The 15,394-nt window shown below is 35.7% G+C and overlaps 3 protein-coding genes across 5 annotated transcripts; 2 read left to right on the forward strand and 1 right to left on the reverse strand.

Annotated features, from left to right (window-relative positions):
- Positions 1–350: 350 nt before the first annotated feature.
- LOC134669154 (serine/threonine-protein kinase SBK1) lies at positions 351–9,237 on the reverse strand. 3 transcript variants are annotated; one of them, XM_063526700.1, is made up of 9 exons: positions 8,887–9,237; positions 5,297–5,399; positions 4,668–4,929; positions 3,489–3,771; positions 3,067–3,174; positions 2,433–2,626; positions 1,618–1,802; positions 1,268–1,506; positions 351–869 (listed from the first exon to the last, which is right to left on the reverse strand). In XM_063526700.1, the coding sequence occupies exons 2-9, from the start codon at positions 5,369–5,371 to the stop codon at positions 863–865; spliced, it is 1,353 nt and encodes a 450-aa protein (XP_063382770.1). In that variant the 5' UTR covers positions 5,372–5,399; positions 8,887–9,237; the 3' UTR covers positions 351–862. The 3 variants fall into 3 exon arrangements, with proteins under 3 accessions (XP_063382770.1, XP_063382769.1, XP_063382771.1); XM_063526699.1 differs by having other exon boundaries at positions 366–869; positions 1,195–1,506; positions 8,887–9,235; XM_063526701.1 differs by lacking the exons at positions 4,668–4,929; positions 8,887–9,237 and having other exon boundaries at positions 394–869; positions 1,195–1,506; positions 5,297–5,367.
- Positions 9,238–13,965: 4,728 nt separating this feature from the next.
- On the forward strand, positions 13,966–14,364 carry LOC134668692 (uncharacterized). The gene has a single exon (XM_063526133.1). It carries the CDS (start codon positions 13,966–13,968, stop codon positions 14,362–14,364), a length of 399 nt encoding a protein of 132 aa, XP_063382203.1.
- A 129-nt stretch (positions 14,365–14,493) lies between these two features.
- LOC134668693 (uncharacterized) lies at positions 14,494–14,823 on the forward strand. Its single transcript, XM_063526134.1, has one exon. It carries the CDS (start codon positions 14,494–14,496, stop codon positions 14,821–14,823), a length of 330 nt encoding a protein of 109 aa, XP_063382204.1.
- The last annotated feature ends 571 nt before the right edge of the window (positions 14,824–15,394 follow it).

The raw sequence follows: 15,394 nt of genomic DNA on the forward strand, positions 1-15,394 counted from the left end.
GGTAGTTTTAATTAATAAGAAGTTTTTACGTTATTTTGATTAAAAACACAGTTTCAACAAATACAGTACTATTAAAGAGTACGAACATAATACTCATTCCTTGAAACTTTTGCATTAAACAAGCTTTAGATACCTCATTTTGTATTATATTGAATAGAGTTGTGCCAAAATGTCAGTTATAAATATATCAATCAGAAGTTATAACTGTCTCAAGTGTTCTACTTCTAGCAGATGTTTCAAACTATTTTGAATAAAAGTAAACCCTTAATAATTTTGAGAAAAAGTAAACCCTTTAATCATCAATATAAATAAGTACTTACCGTTCTTTAAAACCTGCTGATACATTTATCGGTCTTCTCGAGCCCTGTAGGAGCCTTTATCCTACAGGACTCGAGAAGACCGCGGCTTACGAGCGATTATTGTACAAATCAGTACTACCATTTATAATTATAATGACTAGACTTCAATTTACATACATCAACCAGTTTAACGTGTAAATCTGTGTTAAACAATACACTTGCTGTATTTATATTATGCAATTCATAATAAGTCCACTTTGAGCAATTATTTATTTTTACTGCGATTAACATTAGTAATTGAAACATTAACTACATTTCGGTTAGATTCACTACCATGTGGACTTATTTTAATTTGACCCTGAACAATGTTCATCATTGAAGTATAGGGACTGTCGGGTACTAATGCTTGAGTTAAATTCGTGCTGTTGTCCGTTGCAGAGCTAGGTTCATTGCGCACGATATCATATGCTGTTTCTTTCATAGACACGTAAGCCTGAGGTTTTGTTTGTTGCTGTCTCGAACCAGGACTGAAGCCATTTTGTGTTACGACTGGGTTGTTTGGCCTAGAAGCTGTAATAATATTATCATTTTGAGGGGGCACGTTATTAGTTTGAACTAATGAACTATCGAGAGAGCCGTTGCGTGATATTTGCAAGCTGTTAGATCTTGATGAATTTCCTGCGGAATGTAGTGTCGATGAGCTACCTTTTGCGCTTTCAATTTCTTTCGAATATACTTCTTCGGTTTTTTGTATTCTTTGAGCATGGGTGGTCATCGGTGATCGGTTTGGTATAGATGAACCGCTTAATGATCTACTTGGTGAATTATTATATGACTTTTCTACGCTTGTGATATGTTTGTTTTCTACTCTATAAGTGGCAGAACTCGTATTTACTTTTCCTTCCATTGAACCATATGCGCTGTCTTTTGTGGAGCTATGAGATGAACCTTCTTCTTTGACCCCGTACCTTCGAACGACATTTGCTGGAGCTACAGGTTCAATATTTTGCACATCATAAGAAAGAGGGTTTTTCTCAGGTGGAGCTTTAACTCCTTCAATTACTTCACCAGTTCTTGGATTTATATGTTTTTCAGTGTCGTAACGCAATGTGACTCTGTGACTTTCATCAATTGGATGTCCTCGAGAGGTATCTTGAAGTTCTTCATCAGTTTCTTCATCAAACATCAGCTCGGGGTTTTCTTCATCCTTTAAAAATAGATGTTTGTAAGTAAAAACAAGAATACTAAATAACAATAAGTATCTATTGACAAATACTACATAATTGACCACAATGTTATTTAATAATATTTTACGTACATCTTCATCGCCTTCTTCAATAACACTATTCTGAATCCAATCGCGTATCCTTTGTTTTTTGGCTTGACGGTCAACCGTCGTCTCAATACCGTTGTCTCGGAAATGTTTTAAAAGGATATTCTTTTCATTGACATCGCTGTGGAAACTATACATTGACGGGCAGAGTTCATCTATGTCACTTCCCGCTGAAAATACCACAAAATATTCAAACTATTTTCAGTCCCGTTGAATAGTTACTAATTTCAGTAGTTTTATTTATATTACAATTATTACATGGCATACATTAGGGGTCATCTATTAATTACATCACACGCTTAGGGGGCCGGGAGGGGGTCAAGAAAATGTGACATATTGTGACATGGGGGAGGGGGGAGACACAAACTTTGTGACGTCACTTTAACTTCATTAGTAACCGAAAATTTATTTAAATTATTTTATTCGCTGTACATTTAAATAACAAGTTTTTAAAACGATAATCGTTTTTATTCATTTAATTTTCTTTCCTAAGCAGTTTTGGGTTATAAAATTACTAATATTTATATCGTCAAAAATATTTTGATAAAATATTAATAATACTTAGGTACTTATTTAATCCGATTTGGCGATTTCGTAGAAAAAATGTGACGTCACACTAGGGGGGAGGGGTTTGCCAAATGTGACCAAGTGTGACAAGGAGGGGGGGAGGGGTCAAAAAACCTAGAAATTCGTGTGACGTAATTAATGGATGACCCCTTATATAGTAAGTGAAAAATACACAAGCAAGTGTTCAATGAAATAAAGGAAACAATATAAAAGAACTTTAAAATTGATCATACCAACTCTATCCGTGTAACCTTTAGCCATCCATCGGTCGTCATAATACCTAGACAGTTCTTGGAAATTAGTTGCTCTCCTTTCTTCTCTGGGCTCTACAAACTTCTTAAACATTTTTTGGGCTCTAGATGATACCATTTTCCAGAGCTTTGGTTGTTTCTTCAAGGGGTTTGAACTGTTATACCAATTGTAAAAGCTAAAACATAAATATGGTTAAATTAAATACTAAATATTTTTTTCGACAGGTAATTTATAATTTTTAAGCACATGGCTAACAATATTGAATTTATGGACGCGTATTTAACGCGGTAACGCAGCGAGTGTGATGGGCACCTTTGCGCCGGGGGTAGCGCGGGGAGGCCTCTTTGAGTAGTTTTTATATTCCTTATTTTATTTTAGATGTATTTAGGGTTTTAGTTGTAATTTAGTATTATTTATAGATGTATATAGTTCATAAGTTATTTATTTGTTTTTCTACGGTCTTTTTCCTATGAAATAAATATTATTTGTATAATATGTATCTACGGGCCTATAGTTGCCTGAGAATATTTATGGACAGCAAAACTATTAGAGACAATGTATGATAATTATATTTTAACTACACTGACACTAAGCAGTTAAGCAGTAACTATTTACCTTGTATATCGTGGGTCGTCAAAGGCCGCTTTTTGCCACGGCAAGCAACCCGTGAGGCAGATGAAAATAACAATTCCGAATTGCCAAACGTCGTGTGTTATTAACGCTCTAAAAACAGAAATACGTACAATGTGAGTAACGGGCGCATAAATTCTTAGCAATTTTACGATAAATAAAGTGTTACTAGGAATTTTTCACATATGTTCCTCGGTCTATTGCTAATAAACTTGAAATTATATCCACTTCATTTTAGAAAATCAATGAGCGTAGTGCTCCCACTTCGCATCTCAAATATTGTATTCAATAATTCTATTATTTTTATAGAATTATTGAATACACTGTAGCTTAAATAGTTTATCTAACTGTTGCGAATACAAATGTATGATAATTTATTTTTATCGAAAGTTAATATGAATATTTACTTGTAAGTGGCATCCATAGGTAATTTTAATACTTCTGGAGGAGAATACGGTAGCCATTCGTTCCTTCTTCGGACTGACGAATTTACTTTTCTGGTCTCTCCAAAATCACAAAGCTTTATTCGTGAAAAATCCGACTTAAATATTAGAACGTTGTCAAGTTTTACATCTCTATGCACCAAATCTCTTTGATGAAGATGTTCCAATGCGGAAGATAATTGTCTTGCCACTCGTTTTGTATGAGTTTCTCCTATTCCTGTGTCAAGCATATTCGATGTCAGGTCACCTAAAATTAAAAAAGGTAAATATTACGCTCCTAACGTCGTTATTTTTATTTATATTTCACTATATTGCAAAAATCAAGCAAAATAATGTCTAATGGCATTTTCAACCTGCGAGCTAAACAGAGATATGTAAAAATGGTGCAAGGATAAAACTAAGAAGATATTCATTAGATTAGAATTCTCACAAACAACTACATATAAAATATACAAATGAAAAATCTGAACTAAATTGAATCAATATACTACAACACATATGGTTCATACATACTCAATAACATATTTATGAAGAATTTGAATCTCAGCATTTTTAAGTAGATAGTTTTGGGGCGTTGATTTATAATGACCGGCATTAGAAATGAGTCAGTTTTAATATTCATTCAGCTTTAGTTTGGCGGTTTTCCAAATGAATACGCATTAGTAAAGAGCGAATTCAGCTCAATTAGTCTTTATCATGCTTTTACTAAATGACAATATTTTAAATTAATCATACCAAAAACATCTATTTTGCTATCCATAACAAGTAGTCTGTAACGAGTTTAAAATTTTACAAATATATTGTAAAATTTTAAATATTTGAAAGAGAATTATAACATTAAAATAAAACAACCAACATAACATTAAATGGATGGAATTATAACATTAAATGGATTTTAGATGTGTAAGAAAATATTAAATGCAAAAATATATAATCACTACACCTTATAAAACAAAGTCCCTCGCCGCGTCTGTCTGTTTGTTTGTATGTTCGCGATAAAAAACTCAAAAAGTACTGAATGGATTTTCATGTGGTTTTCAGCAATCAATAGAGTGATTCTTGAGTTTAAGTGTATAATTTGTTCACCCGTGCGAAGCTCTATCTATATAGTTATAACTAATTATTAAATTTACGATGTCTTACCCAAAGGAGCATATTCTTGACAGAATACATAAAACCCGGCAGTCTCAAAAGCAACATCAAATGTAGTTACTATGTTTTTATGTGCACTGAGGTGCAACCCATAATGGAACTCCCTGTAGAAGTCTCGTATGGACACATAAGGTTTTGGCAAGGCTTTCAGTACAATTTCTGTATCGGAAGCTCGGTGCTCCACGAGAAGTATTTTGCCAAACCATCCTTCGCCAACTATTTGCAGTATATCAAATTCTTCAACGAGACACACCTGTGGATAAGTTAAAAATATGAATGCATTAGTTTGACTAATGAATGCACAGGATGTTAGCCGTGGCCTGAAAATTAGAGAATTTATTTTTGTTATAAAACCACATTCCTCACATCTAAAACTATGATTAATGCTAATAGACAGAAGCGTCACATTTACACAAAAATGCCATCGTCTATTCTGTTATTTTGGAAATTTGTAGACTTTATTGTAAAGAACTAAGGTCCACGGATGGTCAGTTAAGAGACTTATTGCAGTTACTAAATAAAATAAAACAATACGTTTCTCTTAGATTTACTATGTTTATGATTTTTATGAAGCAGGCTGAATCAAGAATGAAATAAGCTTTAATAATAGAAGGGCTTACTTTTTCCAACTCGAATTCTCTAATTTTGTGGATAGAGCCTGTTAAGGCTCGTCTTGTGCCGTTATTCATGATCATGACTAGTTAAGAGCACATTTTGTTTACGCTGAAACAAAAACATATAGCTTAGTTATCTTATACATATAATAATAATAATAATAACCCCGCGGGGGCAGCTTGTGGCGAGCTGACGGTGAGTGGCGACACCGCGGACCCCTATTCCAGAGGGCCCTGTCATCTGGCCCTCGCCTCTGTGCTTGCCTTGATTGGCCGGCCAGAGTGGAGTCGCAAGAGCGGGACCTATGCTCCAGGTTGGAAGTGTAAAATGTCATAACGCCGGCGGCCCTTGAACGGATTACCGGGATCTGGCTACCGCAGACTCACCTCTCGACAACCTCACAGCCACTCCAAAGTGTTGCCCTGTTGTCGCACTGTGCGTGCGGCCATTGCGGGGCCCACTCAATGAGTTGGCGAGTCACCACCTGTCTGATACAATTTTGAGACTGATTGTCACGGCAGGTGTCCGCTAGTCTCTCCCATAGCCCATTATCCAGTCCATCCAACTTTCAAATCTATAGCCCATGACCTTAGTTCCCATCGCAGCACAAAAGTGCTGCACTGCAATAGTCTTTGCACCTGGCGGGGACCATCTCCGGATGTATCACATTGTGCGTTCGGGGATGGTATCCGCCACGTGTGTATCCCTTGCTTTTAGATTAAAGTGTCTTAAAGGGCCTCTGCGCTGTTGGCTTCGGCCCCACGTATGCCTCCCAAAGGTCCGGGACCCCATGGTCCCGAGATATGGAAAAGACATACAAATAATAATAATAATTCACGGATATTTATTGATGTACCCGTGAATGGGTTCCAGCAGGCGTTCTACATGACATCAAATCTCTCCAAACGGCCTCTACGTGTTGGATCCATATCCCCACGCACGCCTTATAAATGACCGGGCTCGAAAGACCCGAGAGTTTACTGGGTAGAAAGCGGCGCACACCTCTCGACACCCCTGAGCCGCTCACACCGATGTTGCTCCTGGTCGTCTTCGCGACGGCAGTTTCAGGGGCCCATCTAGTCAGCGGCGAGTCACCGCCTGCCTCGATGACGGTGTTAACATTGTTATGGCAGGTGTCCGGACCTCTTTTACAATAGCCCAGTCTCATTGTCCACCCAAACATCAATCCATAGCCCGGAATACTGTTCACTTTTTCTACAATAGTCCCAATGCCTGCTGCGACCGGTTCATGGGTGTCTATTGTTGCGCCTGTGAACGGGTTCCAGCAGGCGTTCTACATGACATTAAAGCTCTCCAAGGGGCCTCTACGTGTTGGATCTATATCCCCACGCAAGCCTATCAAAAGACCGGGATTTATAGGCCCGTGAAATCCAAAAAAAAAAAAAAAATAATAAAATCATTTATTTCAGGCAAAGCCCATAAAAGTGTTAGTATCTGTACAAAGCAAGACTTAAGACTATTGTTAATAAAATACAGAGTCACAAAACACACACACAACCGGATGAGCATAAATTCATTAAAACAGTCAACAAAATACATGTAAAAATAAAATTAAATAATTGAATTGCGAATTACAGAAATAAATTAAATTAAAAGCATTAAAATAATAACAATAGAAGTTAAAAAATCGATCGACAATAAAAAGAATTAAATAAAAATTAAATTAAAAAAGGTTAAATAGTAATTATAATAAAAAAATGTCATCAATTAAAATTAAAAAATTACCAATTATAATTTACGAATGTCAAATGAAGGCCGATCCATCTTTTAAGCATGGGTGAATCCCACCTGTCGGCAAACACCCTTAGCCCTTAACCCCCTTACCCTTATATAACTTTTGTTTTAAAATAGATCAAAAAATTAATTAGCATCGAAGTTAATAAGATTGTTTTATAAATTATACCCTATTTATATTATTCTGTGTCAAAATTATTAGGTTTAGTAATTTTTTTTGCTAAATTGTCTATTATAAGACCGCGGAAACCACACAAGTGTAACTTTACAATAGTCATTATTTCAGAGAAATCAGCGAATGAGTGTATTGGATGAGAGCCAACTCTTGATGTCCAGACTTCTGATCCAGACAGATGTCCTGACGTCACTTGTGACGTCAGCGTATATTTAGTCATAGTTGGTATATATCAGAATGCTCAAGGATTTGTCAATTGTTATATTTGTAATATGCCATGCCCTGTTGCATCTCTTTCTTTAATACTGCAAACGAAAGCGTAAACAAATGTATTTTCGCAAATACTACAGCAGAATGTGTTATGAGTAAGACTCTTGCTTGTTTTGCTACAGACGCTACAGATGTAATATTATGCATTTATTTATTTCCGCATTGTTTCATATTCGTAATCATGTGGTTGTCAACCACTGCTGTTGATACTCGTATATTGTTTTTGTTTGATACTTGTAAAGAAATCAAAAGTTTAACTTGCTCCAGTTGAAAGTTATAATTTAATGTAATTTTCAAAAGTTTCTGAATGACCAGTGGCTTTGCTGTAGTTATAATCCATCTGGACTAAAAAAGCTCTTTCTAAGAATATAAAAAAATAACTCTTAAAATCATGGCTTTATAATTTTGACGTTGTCTCCCTACCTGACACTGCTTGTATAGTCTGTAATAGACTCGAAGGCTAATGATGATGATGATAGTTTTAAACCCTTTTTTAAGATTTATCATGAATATAATGACTTATTCTGAGTAAACCAAATCACTATTTTATTCATGATAATTTTCTAAATTAATTTATTTTTATAAAAATAAGTAATTTTATTATTTTTATTTTACTACTTTACAGAAAGTCAAAAGGAATTATTATAGTTTGTATGCAGGTATCTATGTACGGAGTGGGTATATTGTGTCGCTTGTAAAACTAATACTAAACCGATTACGGTGTATGAGTTGTAATCGGTTCGTCGAACCAGCAAAGTACACCATCAGTGGCATCGGTAATAAAACAACATTTCGACTGACTTTCAAAAGCACATCTTTTATAAAAAGAAAATTGCAGTTACTGTCATGCTGATTTGTTATCGTACTTATGTCAAAGTTTTAGGCACTTGTTGACATATTTAATATTACCAAATTTATTATGTTATTATGGCTCAATCAATAGGTTAAGCCGATGTGATTTGCAATATTTTTGTGTTACGGCTGTTAATAAACGAAATATTATTAAATAGTGATTGACAAAATTTTATGAAGCAATAAAATTGTACCTATTGTCAAATTAATAAAACTTTTGTGTTATACTTTGGACTTATTTCCTTTAGTTTAAGAGTCTTATTATTGGATACTAATTTCACCCAATAAGATACCTACTCTTAGACGCACTTCATCGAATAATAGACGTACTTATATTAGAATCTCTGACGTATGTATTATGTATTATAAAGAGCCCTTGGAATCAAAACTAGTTATGGTTGAAGTAACTAAAATGTATACATTTTATTTCATATACCACTCAAGATTATACAAGATTAATAATGTAGGTATACAAGATTAATAATATATTACCTATATGGCAATTTCTGTTAAGAATAATCAAACAATACGTATGGAAATTACCAGACAATTAAGGGCAGACCTTGCACTTATACGGTTCACAAATACACTTGGACTTTGTCCAAATAAATACACATCAAAATCACATTCCGATTAATTTCACCACAGTTCAAACATTTATTTCACTACACTGTATTCCAAAAGGAGTGGTGATGTGATAAGAGTTCACGCAATGTCGGATGTATTTTTGTGCTAGGGCGGAACGGGGGAACGGGTTAGACGTCCAGCGCTGGTGTCCCGACTGTCGGCGCGTACGCAGCGACGCCCGGGACGCTATTTTCGTGCTACACATGCAAAAATCAATTTGTAACGGAAATGTTACGATCAACGACCTGATAAGTGAAATTTGTTACATGATAATGATCATCTAACCTCTTTTGGTCAGCTTTTATTAAGGCGCTATAAATCTAGACGGATGCTGACACCTAGCAGTTGCAATCAATTTACTATAAAGATATATCCATGGAAAAATACTCCTTTTGAGATTAAAAGAAAAATTGTCGCTTCAAACTATATTTACTAGTGAAATTGTGTCAAAATCGGGTTAATATATTTAGAAATCAGAAATGAAGACTTTCCTTTCATATATTCCTAATCTCAAGGTTTTACTGAGGGGATACAGATACAGTATGGCATTCGTCATAAAAAGACTGCACAGGTTTTTAAAGGGTCAACCTCAACCGTCCCTTATTTAATACCCCTGGAGTTACAGGCGTCCATAGGCTACGGTGACTGCTTACCATCAAGGAGGGCCGTATGCTTGTTTTGGCACTAACATGGTATAAAAAAGTACCTATTCTTAATTTCTTTTTAATTTATAGGTTTATAATTTTTTATACGTTTCTAACAGTTGGTTTTTTTTAGAACTCTGCTACAGCGCGGGGATCACGAGTTCGAATCACTACTCGTACAGTCTCTCGAATTGCTCTGGAAGCTTATGTTTGGATTATATATAATAATATATTAGATTTATACAGGTACTCTCCTGCGAAATAAAACATCGTGGGGAAACCTATTAAAATCTGTGAAAAATTCAAATGTTTGTGCTAAGGTGCGACATAAAATAGTTGAAAATAAAGGCGCCCCTTCAAGTGTCAAACTTCCATGAAATTATGAGTATATATACATAACGCTTGCATAGTCGATGCTATCAAAATCACTGCAGATTTATCTTGGTCTAACTATAATTTATTTCCGAAAGCCAGTATTTACTTTTACTCCGTGCATTAGTATTATTTTTAGTTGTAGCGTACCTATGTTACCTCACTTTCTTCCGGCAGGTCGCCAATATTCGGTTTATACAAAAATATATATTATAATGTATATGTATATTCGAAAAATTGCGCACGATTTGAATTATTTTTTTCACCACACCGGCTCGGAAAGGCTTACTTTGCACTTCAAAAATTGATAGCAAAGTTGCATTTTTTTCACATATCAGGCAAAGTAATCAAATGCAATTTTTAGTTCTTTTCTTATGTTTGCTGGTAGAATTGATTTACATGATGATTTTGGATGATAAATATTTAATAATATTCATTTGGATTTGATTTGGTTTGATTTCGTTTGATATTTTACATTTTAATATTTGCTTTGGGTTGGTGTGGTGAAACATTTTGTGTTGCACTCTGGGGCAAATTTTGTTTAACCCTCGTGCTTTGAAACCCTCGCAACGCTCAATATTCCATTTTTCGAACCACTCGCCACGCTTGTGGTTCAATTTTGGAATCTTACTCGGGTATTGTATATTAGAACAAGCTGTTAAACAACAACTTTGAACGCTTGTAAAACAAATAACCACAATTATTTATATTTATTTATTATCGGTGTATCATTTTTTTAATGCAGAGGTATTGCCAGTTAATCGCTGTTATTAGATGTTTTTTATAGTGACAAGAAATAACACTAAACATATTGATAACCGTTATTTAACATCGTTATAACAACACCATTCTTTGGCCCAACCCTAGTGTTCAAGAAGATTGCCATAAGAAAATATACCTTCTACATAGTAGTTTCTGCTCGACAATATGCACTAAATACTTGTTTAAATACTTTTTGTATTGCCTTTAAACTGTAGTATGAAGTGTAATATTAGTGTAATTTAAAGTAGTTTACTGTATAATTTTTATATATGTGCTCTAAAACTATGTTTGTTAGTAAATATTTACACACTTTGCTACTATTTTCCAGGGTTGCTAGACAAATTTAACTTATAATCTACCAATTCTACCATTTCGCTTGACAATGCCTGTTTGTTATGATTTCGTTGTGTCACTGTCAGTCAATGTTGACGAATTATATTTTGGTTTTTTATGTACAATTAAATTGATTGTGGACTTTTGTTTTACATTAATACGTGCTTAAAGAGTTCCTGAATAAATTTCGGTAAGTGTATCTTGTGCAATGTCTCAGTATTTTCTTATTTTTTAGGTTATTTTCGTGCCTGACAAGGCTAACTTTTATTTTTAGTCGATGCTGCCCTTAGGGTTGCCAGATGGTCGGGATTTGGCGGGATTCTCCCGATTTTTAGCATGTGTTCCCGATTCCCGACAAAGTGTAAACTGTCCCGAAAACCAGCTTCACGTTATAAAACAATAATTTCAAGTTGCGAATTGGTTTCGAGCGAGCGAGCTGACCTACGTCAGCTAATGCGTATTAGCGTATATATTAGCGTGCCAATAATGTAAAATATCGTTGTTTTTAATGCAATTACTTTAATTTGAATGTATTTTTTTTCCCGACTTAAGTCCCAAAATCCCGATAAATTGATATTGTTTCCCGATAATAGCGCCTTTCGATCTGGCAACCCTAGCTGCCCTGATCAGATCCTCTTGCCCTATAGTATGTTTTATCTTGAACAATGACCATATCGTATAGTATAGTCCCCAGTATTTTTTGTCTTAGATAAGTATTCATGGACACATAAACTTATAATAATATTACGTCCTTAGGTAAAAACATAGGTAAGTACATAACATAACTTTACATTTAAATTTGATTACATTTAGAGTGATTGTGGGAGCCAACAACTGTATTATTTCATTTATTTGTTTAGTTTAATACTATTTTGAAAAACATTCAAATTCAGATGTCTAGAAAAGCAATATTAGCAATATAAATTGCATTGACGGTAATAGCAGATTAAATTATGACATCTATTTCAGTTTATAAATGATTTTTAACAAATACAGAGACTTCAAATATCACAGCATCACCTTTGAAATTGGCACACCTTACCGCTGGGCTACCACGCTTCCACTCCTACATGGGCGGTTCATTCCCATCTATCTCCGCCAGGATGCGAATAGGTGCATTTATATGCACATTACACATTTTCATCTGTCACTGCCTCATGTATGGCGGGGTTTATGTGGTTTGGGTAGAAATGGGAGTACTCCCCATGGGTAATTGCAAAATAATTGTACATATTTAGGGTCTTAGACTCATAGTTCATTTATAAAAAAGTTTAAGTCCTAATTAGTACCATTCTGTTACAAAATGTATTGTATTATATTTATTTCATACATATTATAACCTCACAGTTTGGCAACAACTTATTAGAATAATAGGCATGTAACTGTAATAAAAATTCACTAATCTTTGTAACACCATCACATGAATTAAACGAAGACTAACTTCAGTTCTTAGACCAAGCTATCTTTTCATAAACTTTGCATTAAGAATGTATACATTGAGCAGTCAGATTTCCTACCCATTTTGTACTTTGTCATAGTGTAAGGTCTCTAGCAACTACTTTCATATTGATTGTCACTGTGACAAGGTCCGAAATGCGTCAGAAATTTAATTCTTTGACTGTCCCTCCCCTCCTCCTCCTCGCGTCGGTTTCCTCAATGCTGAGGGTCGTGACCATCTCGTCGAAATAGTTTTGTGTGGACCACTCGGCGCCACACACTTCTATCTGCTGCTATTCTATCTTTGACTGTACTACATGTAAAACGGTTCTAAATATGTATTTTAACCTTCATCTGCAACTAATGATTATGCATAGAAAAGTAGTTCAAAATGTGTGATGAGCTACTTTTGTGGGTATATTTTTAAGAATAAAGTAAAGAAACCTTTTTTAGAATTAGAAAGAGTAATTTGATCTTATTTGAGGTCTTTATATGACCTATTATATAAATAAGTCAGAAATAACATGCTGGCTGCTACGATATCTTATCTTAAGGCGACTGCACCTAACATGTAACTTATATTCTCTCTTTTTTAATATTCCCACATTTCAGCTCCAGGCACTGTCTTTTAGTAATCAAATTTTCTCTAAGGTTATTAGAAATAATTAGAAATCACATACCTCTGCTTTAAGTTGCATATTGAATGCAAGAAACATGCTCATACAAATTATCGTATAGCTGTCCACTAATAACAGGTTGCAGCTACAAATAACGCCTGCTAATATTTCGCTATTACTATTAAAGGCTGAGGCACACTGCAGCCCGGCGCGAGCGCACATATCTTGTTTATTTTTTTTTTTATATATATGTATATATATTTCGGGGATTTCGGAAACGGCTCTAACGATTTCGATTAAATTTGCTATTTGTATAGGGGTTTTCGGGGGCGATAAATCGATCTAGCTAGGTCTTATCCCTGGGAAAACGCGCATTTTTGAGTTTTTATATGTTTTCCGAGCAAAGCTCGGTCGCCCAGATATTGTACATAATACCTAATGTGAATAATATTTCGCTATTTTCTCTCGATATTCATCGACGCGGAATCGGCAATAGCCGATAGGAAAAATATATGTCTACCGCTACGCAAATTACGCAATAAGTGCGAAAAAGACGCCTACGCTCTTATTGCGTACTTGGACATAAAACTTTTTGCGTCAAAAGCGATAGGTGTGGAGACGCTCAGGCCAATGCGAACGAGCACCTGAAATCAAAACGATATAATATTTGAATGATATTGGAATCATATCAGTTAGTTGTCATTACTATTATACTTCTGAGGCTTTTCTGCCACCCAGTTGTTAACCCAGCAGGTAAAGGCGACAGGTTTGAAATAGAAGTAGGAGTTCATCAAGGTTCTACACTGAGCCCAATACTCTTCAATACTACTATGGATTACTTGACGAAACACTGTCAAAAGCCGCTACCGTGGAACCTACTTTATGCAGATGATGTGGTTTTAATTTCGGACAACGTCGACCACCTACAACAAGACCTAAATACCTGGGTAGAAGCGCTTAAAGCCAACGGTTTGAAGATAAGTAGGAAGAAAACCGAACATATGTCCTGTATCTTTGACGGTTTAACAGACCCTAAAACTATCAACATCTCGATAGGAGACACGCCAATACCCAGAGTGTCGGAATTTAAATATTTAGGTTCGATAGTGTCCAACGACGGCAAAATTGATAGGGATGTTACTCACCGGACCACTACGGGCTGGATGAAATGGAGACAGCTCACAGGAGTCATGTGCGATAAGAAAATGCCGCTCAAGACCAAAGAATAAAGATATTGAGTATTGAGTATTGAGTATTGAGGAATACTGTACAAAACAGCAATAAGATCCGCGGTTTTGTACGGATCGGAGTGCTGGGCTACAAACAAAAGTCACCTTAATAAGCTACACACTACCGAAATGCGTATGCTACGATGGTCAGCTGGCGTCACACTCCTAGATAGGATCCGGAATGAGTACATTAGGGGAAGTTTTGGAGTCGCGCCAATAATCGACAAAGCCAAAGAAAAACGCCTTAGATGGTACGGGCACGTCCAAAGACGCGAAGAAGACCACCCGGTAAAACTGGCCTTGAACCTGCCTGTAACCCAGCCACGCGGCCATGGAAGACCACCCTCCACTTGGCTGACGACGGTCGAGAAAGACCTCAAAGAAGCTCAAATCGACACCAACGCCGCACGGAATCGTGCTCAGTGGAGGATGCGGACGAGGAGGGCCGACCCCAAGTAAATGGGACTACCGGTCTAGGGGAAAGAAGAAGAAGCTTTTCTGCCACCACTTCTTTTTATGATATAAATATACCCAATAGGAGTAATAGGAGAGGATATAAGAGGCAAACGCGCAGAAGAATCGCCTGATGGTAAGTAATTACCGTCGCCAAAAACACTAGAAGGGTTGCAAGTGCGTTGCCGGTATTTAAGATGGGAGTACGCTTAGTCGAAGCGCACGCATTTTTATATTTTTTATCGATCTCCGCTCACTTTAAACTCGCTTTCAGTGTGGTTAAGCCTTTAGAAACTTGCTGACAAAACGGTTAATTAAGGCTTCTGTAGATATTAACTTTGTACGATGGAAATAAACATGCATTTACTATATCTGACTGTGTCATCTATCTCCTGGTTGAGATTGCTATCTTAGGATGAAAGCGCTTGTAAATTAATTTTGTACTAAGCGTTTGCTATCGATGCCACAATGTTTTAAAAGTTAAATAAGGATAGAAAAATCACAGACGACACTTGACCTTGACTGGGACATTTATATGTTATTTATTTATTTTATTTTATTGATCAAATAAGTAACA

Source organism: Cydia fagiglandana, chromosome 11 (assembly GCF_963556715.1).
Source record: "Cydia fagiglandana chromosome 11, ilCydFagi1.1, whole genome shotgun sequence".
Classification (NCBI taxonomy): Eukaryota; Metazoa; Arthropoda; class Insecta; order Lepidoptera; family Tortricidae; genus Cydia; species Cydia fagiglandana.

What these genes read in the sequence shown, in the direction of transcription:
- LOC134668693 (XM_063526134.1), top strand. Translation starts at nt 14,494, where the DNA reads ATGCGTATGCTACGATGGTCAGCTGGCGTCACACTCCTAGATAGGATC.
- LOC134669154 (XM_063526699.1), bottom strand. Translation starts at nt 5,371, where the DNA reads ATGATCATGAATAACGGCACAAGACGAGCCTTAACAGGCTCTATCCAC. An exon ending in CCTATGGATGCCACTTACAA is followed by an intron (nt 3,175 to 3,488) that starts GTAAATATTCAT and finishes TTCTGTTTTTAG; the next exon opens with AGCGTTAATAACACACGACG. An exon ending in TTGAAGAAGGCGATGAAGAT is followed by an intron (nt 1,507 to 1,617) that starts GTACGTAAAATA and finishes CTATTTTTAAAG; the next exon opens with GATGAAGAAAACCCCGAGCT.
- LOC134668692 (XM_063526133.1), top strand. Translation starts at nt 13,966, where the DNA reads ATGGATTACTTGACGAAACACTGTCAAAAGCCGCTACCGTGGAACCTA.